Source organism: Apiospora marii (genome assembly GCF_038362585.1).
Source record: "Apiospora marii strain CBS 49790 chromosome Unknown utg000012l_segment0_segment0, whole genome shotgun sequence".
In the NCBI taxonomy this organism is placed as follows: domain Eukaryota; kingdom Fungi; phylum Ascomycota; class Sordariomycetes; order Amphisphaeriales; family Apiosporaceae; genus Apiospora; species Apiospora marii.
In genome coordinates, this window is record NW_027117383.1 from 116882 (window position 1) to 132561 (window position 15680).

General features: G+C 55.0%; 8 protein-coding genes across 8 annotated transcripts; 4 read left to right on the forward strand and 4 right to left on the reverse strand.

The window, feature by feature from the left end:
- Positions 1 to 743: 743 nt before the first annotated feature.
- On the forward strand, positions 744 to 1737 carry PG985_014824 (S-adenosyl-L-methionine-dependent methyltransferase; the record flags this gene model as incomplete). The annotated part of the gene is made up of 4 exons (XM_066834590.1): positions 744 to 799; positions 858 to 968; positions 1028 to 1278; positions 1340 to 1737. 4 exons carry the CDS (start codon positions 744 to 746, stop codon positions 1735 to 1737), a joined length of 816 nt encoding a protein of 271 aa, XP_066677200.1.
- A 478-nt stretch (positions 1738 to 2215) lies between these two features.
- Positions 2216 to 4627, forward strand: PG985_014825 (uncharacterized protein; the record flags this gene model as incomplete). Its single annotated transcript, XM_066834591.1, has 3 exons — positions 2216 to 2250; positions 2301 to 3379; positions 3723 to 4627. The coding sequence occupies 3 exons, from the start codon at positions 2216 to 2218 to the stop codon at positions 4625 to 4627; spliced, it is 2019 nt and encodes a 672-aa protein (XP_066677201.1).
- Positions 4628 to 4878: 251 nt separating this feature from the next.
- PG985_014826 (uncharacterized protein) lies at positions 4879 to 6093 on the reverse strand (the record flags this gene model as incomplete). The annotated part of the gene is made up of 1 exon (XM_066834592.1): positions 4879 to 6093. The coding sequence occupies one exon, from the start codon at positions 6091 to 6093 to the stop codon at positions 4879 to 4881; it is 1215 nt and encodes a 404-aa protein (XP_066677202.1).
- A 261-nt stretch (positions 6094 to 6354) lies between these two features.
- PG985_014827 (uncharacterized protein) lies at positions 6355 to 7570 on the reverse strand (the record flags this gene model as incomplete). Its single annotated transcript, XM_066834593.1, has 4 exons — positions 6355 to 6831; positions 6884 to 6914; positions 6976 to 7249; positions 7318 to 7570. 4 exons carry the CDS (start codon positions 7568 to 7570, stop codon positions 6355 to 6357), a joined length of 1035 nt encoding a protein of 344 aa, XP_066677203.1.
- An 896-nt stretch (positions 7571 to 8466) lies between these two features.
- On the reverse strand, positions 8467 to 9664 carry PG985_014828 (uncharacterized protein; the record flags this gene model as incomplete). The annotated part of the gene is made up of 4 exons (XM_066834594.1): positions 8467 to 9027; positions 9093 to 9380; positions 9457 to 9467; positions 9535 to 9664. The coding sequence occupies 4 exons, from the start codon at positions 9662 to 9664 to the stop codon at positions 8467 to 8469; spliced, it is 990 nt and encodes a 329-aa protein (XP_066677204.1).
- Positions 9665 to 10795: 1131 nt separating this feature from the next.
- PG985_014829 (uncharacterized protein) lies at positions 10796 to 11442 on the reverse strand (the record flags this gene model as incomplete). Its single annotated transcript, XM_066834595.1, has 3 exons — positions 10796 to 10970; positions 11037 to 11073; positions 11139 to 11442. 3 exons carry the CDS (start codon positions 11440 to 11442, stop codon positions 10796 to 10798), a joined length of 516 nt encoding a protein of 171 aa, XP_066677205.1.
- Positions 11443 to 12740: 1298 nt separating this feature from the next.
- Positions 12741 to 14749, forward strand: PG985_014830 (uncharacterized protein; the record flags this gene model as incomplete). The annotated part of the gene is made up of 4 exons (XM_066834596.1): positions 12741 to 12976; positions 13037 to 13627; positions 13687 to 14529; positions 14602 to 14749. The coding sequence occupies 4 exons, from the start codon at positions 12741 to 12743 to the stop codon at positions 14747 to 14749; spliced, it is 1818 nt and encodes a 605-aa protein (XP_066677206.1).
- A 463-nt stretch (positions 14750 to 15212) lies between these two features.
- PG985_014831 (uncharacterized protein) lies at positions 15213 to 15462 on the forward strand (the record flags this gene model as incomplete). Its single annotated transcript, XM_066834597.1, has 2 exons — positions 15213 to 15249; positions 15308 to 15462. The coding sequence occupies 2 exons, from the start codon at positions 15213 to 15215 to the stop codon at positions 15460 to 15462; spliced, it is 192 nt and encodes a 63-aa protein (XP_066677207.1).
- Positions 15463 to 15680: the final 218 nt, after the last annotated feature.

A 15680-nucleotide genomic window follows, 5' to 3' on the forward strand; every position in this document is an offset into this window, starting at 1 on the left:
CATATTTAACCATAATGAATAATGAATTAATGTTGATTTGCTATGACTGTCCTTGCACATCCCACTGCGCCTGCCTCGTTAGCTCCGTACCTGACTTTAAACACCATCTTCAATTGGACCCACCTTACTTCATCCCCGGCATCCAGCATCTAAGCTCTTTGGATGGCGATCTGGCAGCAGTTGGGACGGGAGTCGTCTGTTGCGCCCGTCTGCCGGCTGTCGAGCGCACACCTGTCATTCATCAGTTGGCATCTTATGTGACGGCCCTACCGGCTATTCAGGCAGAACGAATGTAGATGTAATACCCAAACCATACCCTGATGGAATTTGATGTGACCCGACAATCAGGTCCGGCCCAGCCAACTGTGCCGCCTACAGCCAACTGATCTGATTGGAAGAAGCCCAAGGCCTACCACTGAAATTTTTCTCCGGTGCGACAATTGACGGAGATTCCGAAATCGACCCGAGCCCTTTGTACGCCTTGCTTCCCTCTTGCTCAGAACAGTCCCGATTTCACCCCTTGCTTCGACTTGACTGTTGGCAATGCAATACTCCGTACGAGGACACTTTTTACGTCACAATACATTCGACCCTATCTGTCAGAACCGTACATAGGGCGAAACGAACCCAGTCACCAGAAATTGAAAAGCTCTCGCCATTGATCACTCCCATCGACATTCCAAGCACCCCAAAGTATTCGTCTCCCTTTCCAGCGTAATACCAATCCTACTGTGTCAACAGCCATGGCCCCTCAAAGCGATGACTACGTCTTCACCCGAGATCTCCTCGACAACAGCCGGTTCGTTGCATTTCTGACTTCGGCATTTGATCCCACCGAGTACTGATCGAAAGGACAGCCTCAACCTGATGCACCATTACTATGTAAAAGACTTTGGATACCTCATCCACCCCAGCATCCCCACCCAGGGAGAAAACCTCAGAGTGGCAGACGTCGGCTCGGGTACAGGGTGAGTAAAACGACCTAGCTTGCTATTGAAGAACTAATCTCCTTACGTTCAACCTGAAGAATGTGGCTGGTGGATGCGAGTGACCGGCTCCACGAATCCACGCAGCTCGTCGGCCTCGACATCTCGTTCGACGCAGCGCCGCCTCCCGAGGCATTGCCCCGCAACATCACGTTCCAGCGCTGGGACGTGAACGATCCCGTCCCCGAGGGTCTGATCGGCGCCTTTGACATCATCAACGTCCGCTTCATGGTGTTCGTGGTTCGCAAGGACGACGTTGGTGCCACGGTGGGCAAGCTGGTGCAGATGCTCAGTGAGTTGGAACCGTGACATTTCTTTAAAATGAAAACACCACGGTACTAATCTTCCCGCAGAGCCCGGCGGTCACCTCCAATGGATGGAGCCCGACAACCAGACGGTGCACGGGGAGCTGACCAAGCCGGAGAACAAGAAAGAGGCCATCGAAGCGCTGATGCGGCTCCTGCAGTCCCAGGATCCGCGGCTCAACCCCACGTGGGTTCCCGACCTGCCGGCCTTCTTCCGGGATGCCGGGCTAGAGGACGTCGACGCAGACGTCCGCACCACGCCGTCGCACTGGGCGTACCTGGAGCACGAGTGCGGCCTCATCATACACGAACTCATCGCGCGCAAGACGCAGAACGAGGCCATGGCGGCCGAGTTGAAGCGGCTGATCCCCCTGGCGGTGGAGGAGACGAAAAAGGGGGCGTACTTGGCGACCACGAAATATGCTGTTGTGGGGAAACGACCTTGAGAAGGCTGCAGTCTGTCGCTTAACTGACCTATGAACAATGGCATCATTGGATTCCATTGGAGTAAGAAGAGCGCAGGAAACGTGTGTTGTTGTGATTGGTGTGCAAATTGACCCCATTCCAATTCTTGGCGTAAGCAAGTGATGACGATTGCCCTTGACTGACCCGGCTATCTACTTGCTTGTGAAATAGCAAGTAGCGTTGTCTTCCTCGAAGCTACCAAATTGCCCAAGTCTATATTGTGATGACTGCCAATTAATATAACAATGGTTTAAGATGGATTCGAGGTCTATCTTTACCTCTTTCAATGGAGCATATACATATCGATCACCAAAATCAGGTATTCACTCCAATCCTAGACATACGAAATACCGTCTGACTTTCAATGCATAAACACAAAAGCTTCACATCAATATAAAGTTATCCGTTCAAGTAACGGGAACGTGATATGCAACCGTCAATCTCGGCGGTACGATCGCAATGAACCTCGACCTGGCTACTCTGGATGTTATGGGGTAGCTCATGGATCTGCTTCGTCTGGACAAGATCAATTGGCGTACTATAGGCCACCGACATCATATAATGCGAGCAAAGGGAAAGGGGTATTACGAGTGGTCGCATCCGCCAATGAAAATGAGAGAATACAAGCAGCAGGTACAGGCGAGGGAGTTCGAGATGTCAATCCAAGCGACATACAGACGGCCGTTCCAGTTGACGAAGCTCAAGAATCCACCCCTTATCCCAGTCAGGATACCCAGAGGCTCTTTGCAATCATAGGACGCTATTCATCGGATCGGCCTCAATTTTCGGGAACGAACTTTGGTTCTTTTCCATACTTCAACCTTACACCGAACCACCCGGAATACATACCTACCGAGCTCAGTTCTCGTTCCCCATCTTTCGGTTCCATCAGGTCTGTCTCAACTGAGTCTACCACTAACCAACCTATATTTGACGAGTACCAATCGGCCCCCGACCCTGAATCACCACCTCCTGAACGAGGCTCAAGAGCACCACTGCCCATACCACTTCAAGACCCCTCTACCATAAGCCTCCCTTGCGAGTTTTCTTACACATTAGGCTGCAGTGAGAATTTCTCAGTGGATGAGTTCGACTTCTGGGTGTACCACATCGGACACGAACATCTTGAAGATATTTATCCTGCTCACTGTGTCTGTTGGTTCTGCGATGATGTCGTATTCCCAGCCAACGACCATGAAGGGGACCGTTATGCAAACTTCTCCTTTAGGATGGAGCATATCCGAGACCATATCATGGAAGAACGCTTGACTGCACAACATCGCCGTGTCGACTGGTTTCTTCTCGACCACCTTTTGCACCACGGTATGATAGAGGAGCGCATGATTCCTTGGAATCATGGGATGGAGGGACCGAGAGTTGATGGGGAGGTAGCTCACGACTACGTTACTCCTCGCCAACTTCGTTCAAGAGAATTGAACATGAGAGTATACCATGACATGGAAAAGGACGATCGGCTGCGGAGACGCCAGAGACGCCACACATCGCATCGAATACCACAGGGTGACAGACATCGTCTCCTCGAAACACGGACTCGACCAAGCAAGCACGAAAAGCTGGAAGGTAAAGTTGATGGCAGCATCAAAGAAACACCTGGATCTAAATGTGAGAATCCATGTCCAGTGAAAGATCGTATCGATTCATCCGATTACTTCTATGAAACCCGCCCCGGATCACTGGTGGATACTAGTTGGGCGAGTGAAAGTCAAGCCGTTGGAATTTTTGCCGCCTTACAAACAGCAACGCGAAATTCCTACAGCCGAGCCAAAGCCTGGGCATTTGGGGGGTACTGGTCGATGTCATCATTTCTTTGGTCGCCCATTCCTTCAGGACATGCTCGGATCGAATGGAATTGTGCAAGTGTTCCCGCCTCTCTTGAAACCTTATATAGCCAACTGACAGTCAATACAGAAGTGCGGTAAGCCGCTATACTTGGACGCTGAGCCAGGGCAAGTGGATGCAGCACTAGCGTATGCCGATAGTGCTTCAGCCAACTCAACCACAGTCTCTGTTACCAGTACTTCACCACGTCATCGAAGAAGCGGAGGATCCAGAGCCTCTAGTGATACGCACCCGACTGTCTCATCGGCTACATCCGATAACGGCAGTACGCCGAATTCCCCAACAGAAGCGCAACAGACACTGACCGGCCCACCATCTCTGGCACCTGACACCGAACAGTATCTACTGCTTTGTGTCAAAACAGGTCCAAATCAGATTAGATTAGCGCATATCGATTTGAGGGGCGTTGTAGACAATGCCATCCTTTACCATCGGATACGCACGGCCTACTATGGTTTACGGAGTCGCATGGCCAAGAGCTTCTTTCTTGCTCCTTCGCGAGTCGAGTATGTCAATTTCGAGCTCATGCAGAGACGCCAAACTGGCGAATGCGTGGGCAACTTCCAGATCAATTCCGTCCCGAGCATCAAGGAGGTCTTGTCGAGGCAGTACACCTTCTGGCCGTGCCCACCCGTCATCGGGGGAATCCCGATCCAGTCCCACATCTTCATGCATTCCTTCCTCACGCCCGGCGACCACGGCACGACCCGTGACTTTGAACGGCTGCCCAAGAAGCTCCATTCGAAGCTGATATGCTCCGCCGGGGCTACCAACGCCCGCCAAGTCCCCATGGGTTGGGGAATCTATATCGTCGAGGACCTGAACACTGAACTACTGGCGGCGCTTCTGCTCCTAGTGCTCTTGGTCGTTCTCATCATCACCGCAGTATGGTCGGTATACAATGATGATATCCAAGGGGGAATGGGAATTGGTCAGTTTGCCATTGCATTTGTTACAGGGGTGCTGGCGACAGGTGCTTTGAAGAACAGAGCCTCTTTAGGAGCCAGTTAGCTAGGGCTCAACTCTGCTATGGACAATTGCAAGCTGAAGACCAAGCTGACAATGCTCGACATCAATATTACTTACACATACAGGAACTGAACAAGTTTAGACCTCTTCTGGCAGATCGACACGTTTCACGATTCTCTTATTCTCAGGTCAAGTATCACTTACCTTTCCGATATAGTCACCTGTTATTACTCACCTCCCTCGTGATCCGGAAATCACCAGTCCCATCCCAACAGCGACGATGCAACGCCCGCTTACGCCTTCTCACCATGCTCCGGGTCTGTACCGGAAAAGTGAGTCTCCACAAACGGTCCGTCCAGTCGCGCCCTCTCCAGCTCCTCGGCGGTTGGGCCGTCAAAGAGCTCGATCCGCGGAGCTTGCTTCGTCTCGTCGGAAGAGACGACCCGATCCCCGTGGAAGTGGCCGAGGCTGTCGGGCTTGGCAAAGCGCACGTAGCGGCGCCAGAACAGCCGCTTCTCCCGTTCGAGGGGCCGGGCAAGCTGGGCCCGCGCCTCCAGGTCCGCCAGGAGCTCCGTGAGCCTCTTCATCTCCCTCTCGCTCTCGATCTGCTGCGCCGGCTTCTGGTGCTCAGACATCTCGTGCAGCTTGACCTTCATGCGCATGGCGGCGTCATTGAGGTGCACCATGACCTGGACCATGTGCTCGTGGTCCTCGGGGCCCCATTTCACCTCCTCGTCCTCCCGGGCCAGGAGGTCGTCGTCCATGTCGTGGCGCTGCGGGGGTCCGAGGAGCTCCGAGCTCCACTGGCTCGCGGCTTGGATCACGGCGCCCCACTCCTCGGCAAGGTCGACGGGGTACGCCAGGTCTTGGGCCCCGGCACGCTCTCGGAACCGCCGGGCGCACTCTTTGTAGATGTTGTCTCGCTCATGGCAGTCGCTGGGCATCATGCTCTCGATGACCCGCGGCTTGTGGCGGTAGAGATCCACCAGAAAGGCCACATCCTCGGCCGTATGGTGGCCGCAAAGCTCCGCAATGACGTCCATGAACCGCTTTTGGGCGTTCGCCGCCACCCTTGCTCGCGCCGAAAGCTCGCACCACAGACGCCAGAGCGAGAAGAAGTCCATGAGCACCGGGTCCTCAGGCTTGCGCCAGTAGTCGTGCTCTTCCCGGTTGGTCAGAAAGTTCCAGAGCTCCTTGAACATGAGCAGCCACGACATGGCCTGGCCGATCTCGCCGCTAGCAGACAACGCCAGCGTCGCGGTCCTGACCTTTTCCCCCCATCTCTTCCCTGGCGCGCCGTAGAAGGCGCTCTTGAGACAGGCGGGGCAATGGTGCGTCAGCTGGACCTGGTCCTCCGATGGGACGAGGAGGCCGTGGGCCACGAGCCTCTTGTACAGGTCTTGCAGGCCGTCGGCGGCGCCGGCAACCTTGTGCCCACAGTGGTAGATGAACTCGTGCGGGACGAGCGGCAGCGATATGCTGGGGTGGTAGGCAGTGTAGGAGGCCATTGTTCTTTCTTTGAGTCACGTGTACGCAGGCGGAAAGCTTTGTCGGGGCAAGAGTGATTGCTTTGAAGGTTCTTTGACTTCTGGGGAACCTGATTAGGGGTACGTCACCGAGGCGGTATATATATATGTGAGAGTCCATTGTACTTGCTCGGTGTTTCTGGAAGAAACCGGTTGTTTTCCTGGACAATTGCATTGTTCACTGGCCAAAGAAACTGTTTCGAAAACTTTGTTTGACATCTAAGAGCTGTCTTTCAATACATGTCAATCTCCTAACTCAATACAGGTAAGTCCAAAAAGGAACTTCATGAGAATAAGGTCTACGAGAAAACATGACTGCCCCTTAGTGATCGTGTCCGTGACCCTGGCTCTCGTGGCTTTCCTTGCTCTCTTTGCTCTCCTCGGTCTCCTCCCTCTCGAGCTCCTCCATCCGCGCGGCCCAGGCCATAGCAATAGCGTGCTTCCGGGCGTCGACGAGCCCCATGTCGCGGGGCCGGTACAGCTCCCCTCCTCCTGGCGGGCCGTGGAGAGGGCCCGCAGCGCCGAGAAGGAGCGGCAGACGTGCGTCTGGTCCGAGTCGATGTAGTTGTGCTCCTTGCCCTCGCGGAAGCGCGTCGGGATCAGCGTCGTGCTGCCGTAGCACTGCACCGTCTGCCGCAGGATGTCGAGGCAGTGCTCCACGTGGAAGGGGCTGTGGTGGGTGCCGTAGTAGTCCTGGTGGAGCGCCTTGCGGAGGGCGTTCTGGGGGGTTGTTAGAGCAAGGTGATCCTATTGGGGATGCGGCTTCACTTACCACGCAGTGCAGAGTGTGGAATACGTCGAGTCTGATGATTTCGAGTCAGTGGGCGATGTCAAGGCCAACAAAAGTGAGAATTCTTGGCTTACCCTGCTGTGTATCCGCCCTCCTCCTCGTCGACATACTCGTGGCGCTTATCGCCCCAAGCCCGAGTGGCCTCTTCCTCGGTCACCGAGAAGTACCGGTCGCTAATGAGACGCTCCCAGTTGTCGTCGATCTGCTCGCTGGGCGTCCCAAAGAGGACCATGTTCTCCGGCCAGGGCGCCTTGGGGTCGACGGGGTCGAGGAACCCGGTCCCGTTGATGTCGAAATGCGGGCTCCGACGGAAGGTGACCAGCTCGAGGGGGATTTCCACCTCGGGACCTGGATAGACGAAATGGTTACCATCGACCATTGAGCCATGGCCAGGGACACGCGAGACGCTCACTTACTGTGGTCCGTTTCAAATCCACCTTCGTATGTACCCCATACGACCACTTCTTCCTTGGCGGTGTTGCGCTCGATCAAGAGAACGATGGACAATGTCGCGAAGATGACTGTGAGCGCCCATGGAAGCAAGAGGACCAGCTGTCGAACCCTGCTCTTCTGTCGGACGTCTGGCGAAGGCTTCTCCAGGAAGTGGTCGAACTCGCCTTCGGAGCCGGTCTCCACGGCCGAGTACAGCTTGTGCGATGGGCCGTCCATGGTTCTTGATAGTCGATGAATAACCAAGTCGAAGTCGCGCCTAGGTCTCGTGTAATACTGATATGTTTAAATGAGCGACTGGTCCAACGAGGGCCGAATGAGAGAATGGATCATGAAGAACGAGGAAAAAGAATGTGTCGAAAAAGACCAGGGCAGGTAGATATGAGAGATGGGGCGATGGTGATTGTCTTGGGCCTTCAAAGGGCCCACTACCAACGAACGGACATCGTGCCGAGACAGCTCTCAAAGGCATAAATGTGGATGTGTCAATCTGGATGCCGTGAAGGGACACAAGAGAGTCATTGCTTCTGATGATCTGCCAAGCAGATGTCTCTCACGGATGGAGCGATCAGTCAACGCGCAACTTTGGAAACCTCCCATTATCTCTAGAGATACGTTGGATAAAGTCATCAGCCCGGAAAACATCGCAAATTATGTTCACGATGGCAATGTGGCGCGAACAGTGAGGAGGCAGCTCGGCATGCGCCCTCGAAGATAGGTAGGTCAAGCAAAGGGCAGCCCAGTTACATAACGGCGTGCTCGAATCAATCGCGCCATATATGCTTTTGTGTCTGAGACAGCATGCGGGTTCCCACCCAGATCAGCAGCCAATATGGTTGTGTTATTGATTAAGATGTCTCAGATGAGATGGGATTATGTCAACCATCGCGCATGAGCGGAACCCGGCCTTAGAGAGTTGTTCGGGTCCCGTTACAGTGGTGTCAGACTGGTCTATTGAAATGCAACAAATTCTAACTATGAGATAAACAGAAGTGCCGTCTAATAAGTCAAATACAGATCCTTCCTCTTGTACCCAGCCATTCTTCGCCGCTTTGAACCTATTCCCCTGGCCGTCTAGAGTCCCATGATATCAATCACGTATCAATCCGCCCACCCTAGTTGACGAGGACAGCCCGATAGTGGACATCTCCCCGCTCCAGCTTATCCAGAGCCGTCTTAATCCCCTCCCCGCTCATAGGGAACTTCTCCACGATAGGCTCGATGCGGTGCCGGGCCGCAAACTCGAGCATCTGGCGGTGCAGATGGCGCGGCGCCACGAGGCTGCCCTGAACGTTGATGCCGCGATCGACCATGGGCATGTAGGGAATCACGAAGTCGCCCGCCGACACGGACAGCGGGTAGATGGCGCCGCGGGCCGCCATGACGGGCAGAATCAGGTCCCACTGCGGCTGGGCCGACGTCGTGACCAGCAGCCGGTTGATGGGCCGCGTGACGGAGAGTGAAGAGGCGCCCCGGGTGGCGACGAACTCGTCGGCGCCGAGGGCGAGGGCTTGGGACTTCTTGGCCTCGCTGCCGGAGAAGACGACGACGCGGCACCCCATCTTGGCGGCAAACTGGATGGCGAGGTGGCCTAGGCCGCCGACGCCCATGATGCCGACCGTGTCGGTGGTCTGGACGCCCTGGAGGGCGGTGAAGGTCGTGGCGCCGCCGCATTGCTGCTAATGCGTTAGCTCAAATTTGCATTTGGCGGCAGCAAGCATGTCGTCAAGATAGTACTCACCAGGGGAGCGGCGACCTCATCGCTCATGTCGTCGGGGATCTGGTGCAGGAAGGCCTCGCGCCAGACGCCGTTGGTGGCGAAGCTGCCCTGGTCGGGGTGGGAGCTGCCGTACAGGGCGGCCTCGGCGCAGTAGGTCTCGTGGCCGGTCAGGCACTCGATGCAGTGGCCGCAGCTGTCGCTCTCGTAGCCCCACCCGACGCGGTCACCGGCTTTGAGGTACTTGACGTCGGGGCCGACGGCTTCGACGACGCCGATGCCCTCGTGGCCCAGAACCATGTCTCGTCCTAGCTGGAGTGAGGGTTAGTCACGCGGGGTCTAAAAAGGGGTTTGGTCGCAATGAAGCGATTGGCTGGAGAACACTTACGTAGTGGAGATCTGGGGTAGACATGTCAGCTACAAGCTCTTATGCAGAATTGCTTATCAGGTGGGGTGGCTTGCTTACCGGTACCACAAACCCCAGATGCGGTGACTCTCACGTAGACGTTGTCGCCGGTGAGCTCATCAGGCTTGGTGGTGGTATCCTTGCGGGGAGTGCCGTCCTTTTGGCCCTTGAAGACAGTGAAGCTAGGCATGGTGTTTGATCGGAGTTCTGTGGTCGATGGAATATCCGATATCAAGTGTTAAGTTTTTGAAGCTGATGCGATTGATGGATATGTTGCTATTGAAAGCGGGTGTTGTGATTGAAGCTGCAGTGCTGTTGCTGATGATCCTTTCCAACTTCCTGATCAGCCTGGGGCTTTGGCTCCTTTTATCCTCGCCCTCAGGCTTCAAGACGAAGTAGACATCTGAATAATGCATCAGGCTGTAGGACATATCGCAACGCCGGTTTGGATTAGCTAAGGCCGGGACTTCATACGACCGGGGCCAATTCGTGACTGCCTCTTGGTTATCCCCGAGACTGCATTTAGTCATCCCTGAAAATTCCTCCTTCTGTACTTCCACAGGGGCTTACTTTCCCCCGGGCTCGTCTGGGTAAGCGCTTGGCTGCTTGCTGTCATCTTGGTTGCTTGACTCCAACTCCGGGGTGCGTGGTTGGGGTTGCCGCCTTGGCTGTGCCACGTCCCGTACAGACGCAGCGAATCAGGAAGAAAGGAACCATAGTACATCCTTTCCGGGTCAATTATTACCAATACTCCAAGGACAAAGCCGAGCCAGAATGGGAAGTGAATCTCACGAATAGTCAGGAATACGGGGTTTATTAGATATGTCATGGCAGGGAGAAAAGACCAGTTAGTCCATCGGCGATAGAAGTATGACAACTTCATCCCGTTGACTCGTATGAATTCGGGCGATTAGGCACTCCATTGCCCCTTGGTTATAGACTGTGAACCATTAGCCACGGATCTGATCATCTCCATGGCCCTTATGTTCTTCGCGTCTGATTGGTCCGTCAACATCTGTCGAATCTAAGCTGCACAACGAGATCGGTGATACATGAGCGGTAAGTTCAACCGAAAAAGCCCAAGTAGGCACATTCTGCAAGGACATAGAATTGGGTATGAAGCAATTGGATACCGGTACACTGCCCCTAATGCATCTACCTGAAGAGACGAACTTTCTGGGAGAAGTGTTAACTTCGGGCTTCCAGGACTCGGGCCCAGCCTCTGGATCTGTGTATGGGGTTGAATAGCTTGAATATATATCAAGTAACAAAATACTAGTCTCGTTCCATTATACTAATGCAGACAAAGACTGGAAGTTCATCACCACACTCTCGGCTCTGGCTGGCCCCAATGGTTCTGGTTGGATGCTACACGTCCAGCCTCGAAGGCGACCGGATGTGCGACCTCCTGGCCGGCACCTACGAGCCCCAAAAAGACAAAGACCACGCCTTCACCTGCTACGGAGGGGCGATGGGACGATTGGATCACCAACGTCCTGGCCACGCCCGTGTACAGCTCACACGGGAGTCTATGTGGTACCTAGCCAGGGCGACTTGCTTACTGAGAGGTAAACACAGACACGAAGCCGTCTCCTCCGCCTGATCGCAGTGTCGTCAGCTTCCTGTAGACCTGTATTTGATGTTGTCTCCTCAACTCAACTTACAGTTCTGGGGGGCGAATCCGGGACAGGGCTCGTCGCAGAGGGCATCCTCGACCTTGGTCTCGGCGGCGGGGATGTCGGCCTCGTTGCCGCAGAGGCAGTTGGTGCCGTTGGTGAGGCCGAAGACGGGGAAGCCGGCCGAGCCGCAGCCGGTCTTGCACAGGCCGACGGACTGGAAGGTGCTCTTGCCGAGGTTGGCGGAGCTCTCGAAGGACGGGAAGCAGCCGACGGGCGTGTAGTTGGCCGCCTGGGCGAGGGCGGCGGTGCCGATGACGGCGAGGGCGAGGATGGCTTGGTTCTTGAACATGGTGGCGGTGGTTGCCGATTCGTACGTTGAATGAGAAGTCGAAGAGATGATTCTATAGAGATGTTACGCAACTGGACATACCAGCGATGCCTACTTTAAGTATTAGAGGAGTAGTATTGGATCGACGATTTAGCGGCTTGCTTGACGTCAAGTGGATTGGTATCCTTGACTGCTTTTTCCCCATGCTTACTACTGCTATTGATATTGCACTAGTTAAGCGTCGCCGATATAGCCGTCCAGGACTGTCTGTACCAATGGCTATCCCTTCGAGTAGAATCAACTGTTTTCAATTGCACCTTGTTATCGGGATATAGGATAACCATTCCAGCCGTACTCTAATCTGAGCTATCTATGAAACAAGCATTGCAGAGCGCGGGGAGGCCCGGGATGATGGGACGGGCTGCTGCTCAGGAAGCCCGGCGTGCTAATTTTAGACCGGGGAGCCTGTCACCGCTGGACCCAACTAACCCCAGAATCGCCTAGATCAGCAAGGCACACCCCGAAAACCCTCTGAAACTGGAGCCCGTGCCTCCACCCGAACTGCAGAAAGTGCAGCAACCTGCAGCCAACACAGACTCAGCCATCCCATCCTGGACCACCCCCAAAATGGCGTTGGGTATTTATCTTCGCCTCCGACTCACCTCAATGGGCTGACTTTATCAGAAACTGGACAAGATCCCTACGCTGGGTGATAAGTCTGCAGGATGCAGGATTCTGTGAACGCCCAACTCGCTTGTTAGTCTACGTGTTTCACAACAGACCCCGCGCATATGTGCAAGTCGGAGGTTGTCAAACAGCACCCATCCCCAACACCACCCACTGACTCGTTCGCCCGACTTCAGGCCTTACAAACTTGTAGCAGCGCGACCCTAGCCGAAATCACAATCTCCATTCAGCGAAACTCATACTTGAATGGCAATGTGATTCCGAGCAATGCAACGCGAGGAGAGTTCCCCCATGGCGTTTTCTGTTGTCTGAGACCCGAGTGTTTGCTGCCCCCTTGTCGAGACAGAACCCCCCTGCTGGGAACTGGGATCCTAGGTGCATCTTGGGGGCGGCGCGGTGCGTGCATCAGCAATGTCACCTTGAGAAGGCTGTTTGTTTGAGGGGTCGTATTTCTCGGGATAAACTGGAATACAAATACATAAAGATGCCCGGCCCCTTGAGCTGTTCCACCGCGGTGTTCATGAGTATGGTCTTGAAGTGATTGACTATAGTGCCATACCTTGCTAAACACGATACCCCGAGAGTTACCTTGCTTGCCGTTGACTGCAAACATCCTGCGCGAGTGCCCCAAGATGTTGCCGTCCCAGTTCACCCGCTGCCTGGCCTGGGCTATAGGCCTTATGCTAGCCACTGCTGCTGCTTCCGGTGTCACTGTTCACACCCGCGACACCCCTGGGCTGTCCTCGGCAGACACCTTACGAGCCTTCCAGAGGGCCGTAATCGAGATCAGCCGCCGCGAAGTCAAGCCCGTATTCAAGAACAGCACCTCTCTGGAGAAGAGCTGGGATGGAGCTACGCTGTTCAGCTAGTAAGTGGTCTTTTTCCTTCAATTTGTCCTCCGCATGTGCGCATTGCCAACACCTTATAGCCACGAGAAATCCAAGAAGGGAAACGCCACGTTGACCGCCGGCGTCGACATCGTGTGCGCGTCGTGCTACCTCAAGGCCCACGCCACGGCGGAGCTGAGCATCGACCGCAACTTCAACCTCAGCAGCGCCTTCGCCAACCTGACGGAGCAGGTCGCCACGCAGGTCGAGAACGCCACCGATACGGCCGTGGACTGGGTGGGCAGCTACGTCAAGAACACGTTTGGCAACTTCAGGGACGGCATCGACCTGGACGACTTCGCGCCCCCGCCCCTCGACGTCGAGTTCAACGTCGTCATCCCGCACATGCCCGAGTGCCGGCTCAAGTTCAGCTTCGACGGCCTGGAGCTGTACATGATGATGGACAGCAAGCTCTCGGCGGGCGTCACGTATAACCTGAACCTGTACTCGTCGAATACCCCCATTGGCTTTTCCCTCGGCCAGGATCTGGAGATGGGCGTCGTCTTTTCTGTCGATCTGATACTGACTGCAGATGCCGAGGTGGATATCCGGAGCGGGTTCCACATCAAGTTGGACGACGGGGCGTCCTTTAGTCTCGCCATGTTCGCCGACAATCTCACCGATACGACTTTGTAAGTAGCACTCTGGTAGGAAAAGGGGGCAAGGAAACGAAAGCTGACAAACGAGCTAGCGAGGGTGGCAAGTTTGAGTTCTTGCCCGTGACTGTCCAGTCGGCCGGTGGTATTCTAAAGGCAGTACTGCGCTTGGGCGCCCATGCCGGGATCCAAGTCGCGACACCAGATACCGGAATACCGGGGCTCGAAGCCAGCGCCGGCATCGAGGTTGGCGTATTCGCTCACGTGGCCGAGTTCGTGACCAACATCACAGCCCCCACAACTCCGAATCGAAACGACCACGACGACTGCGTCCTGCGGGTAGAGGAGTCCTACCAGCTGGCCATCGGCGCCGCCGCCGGTGCCACCGTCTCCATCGCCGGGAACAAATGGGGCCCGGTCCCGCAAACGGTCGTTCCCATCTTCTACACGACCCTAGCCGACGCCTGCGCGACCTCCTCTCTCGCGGCACAACCCACCGCCACTAGCATCCTCTCGACATCCGTGCCGGCGATAGCGCCTCGCCAGACCGACAGTGACCTCAAGACCACGACGCTGACGACCAAAGACGTCTTCACCGGCGTAGCGTGCCAGTCGACCGCGCTCGTCAACTGCCCGGCCTCGCTGCAGAGGACGACCAAGACCACCAGCACGCGCACCCTGGTGACGGCGGTGCCGTCTGGGGTCAAGGCCGCCTTCCCGCCCACGACGCACGGCTCGGTCACCGCGACCGTGGACTTTGGCAGCCGGGCCAGGAAGCTGTACGAGACGGCGGGCAGCCCGACCTCGTTCGTGCCTCAACCTACTTCGGCCATCGACAAGGCGGTCGATGCCGTGAAGGGTGTCGACAAGCGGGTTATTATCGGGGTCAGCGTTGGGGTTGGGGCGTTTGTTATCATTGCGGTAGCGGCGGGTATTTGGTATGTTCTCACTGTTATCCCTTTCCATTACTTGGTATTGCAGCTAACGCCGCCCCTTTTCTTCACCAACAGGCTCTGTTTGAAGCGCAGGAAGGCGAAATATCAGCCTGTCAGTCGGATCTCACAGGTCAACATGTCGTCGCCGGACGACTTCCCTCCGAGTGCGTACGATCCGCACAAGACGCATCACGTGATGACAATCGAGCGGGATGGGCGTTGAAAAGGTAGGGGATTGTTTGCGAAAAGGGGGCAAGAATATATCAATTTCGAGGATATCCATATTTCTTTTGACGCATATTTGATTTTACAGCCATAGAATCTTTTTTAATGTCTCAAAATGCCATTTTATCGTGCATAACGCTACTTTCCGTTCTTCCTATGCGAATATTACCCCTGCTTGCCCACCTGCTAATACGTACGGTTGGATGTATTTGCATTGTCAGTCACCATCAAGTTCGACCTGCCAATAGGATTTGCGCGATAAGCAAATTATTTTCTTGCATGGACGTGTGTTGCTTTGACCCCTCATATGCAAGGCGCTGCATGTACTGTGAGGTTCGCGGCCCAAAGCCAGATCAGGCAGACGAGGCAACCCAACCAACTTCTGTTCGACTCGGTTCTCCAACTCCGACCCCATCCCAAACCTGTCTTCACTCTTTACAAAATTTGGCCGAGCAAACACCATGCCGAGAAGACGCCCCTACAAGGCCCTGAGCTCGTGTAAGTCGGTCTACCCTCTGGTTAGATGCAAAGCTTTAAACGCTGATCAGGCATCAAGTGCTCTTTCGTCCATCTGTGGCGCCGTTCCAGATGGCTGTTCGAGATGGCGACTTGCCGGATGCACGCATTGCCGATGACAAGGAGCTCATCCATCTGGCCCAAACACTTGCGATAGCCGACATGCATTGCATGGCCATGGTAGGGACCGTCTAGGAGATGTTGTTGTCCCAGCACTAAGGCATGTTACAGATTGCCGAGGGGGCCTATGTGATAAGCCGAAGGGTGACACAATATACTGATTGCCCTGATCCCTGGCATACCAGATCTTCGAGGGAATATTCAGGGACAGCAATTCACAGGATGCAAGCCTGGGCACACTCGATACAGGCCTATTCTGAAGGGACGACCTTGAGAGATTGGCAGTCTAGGCT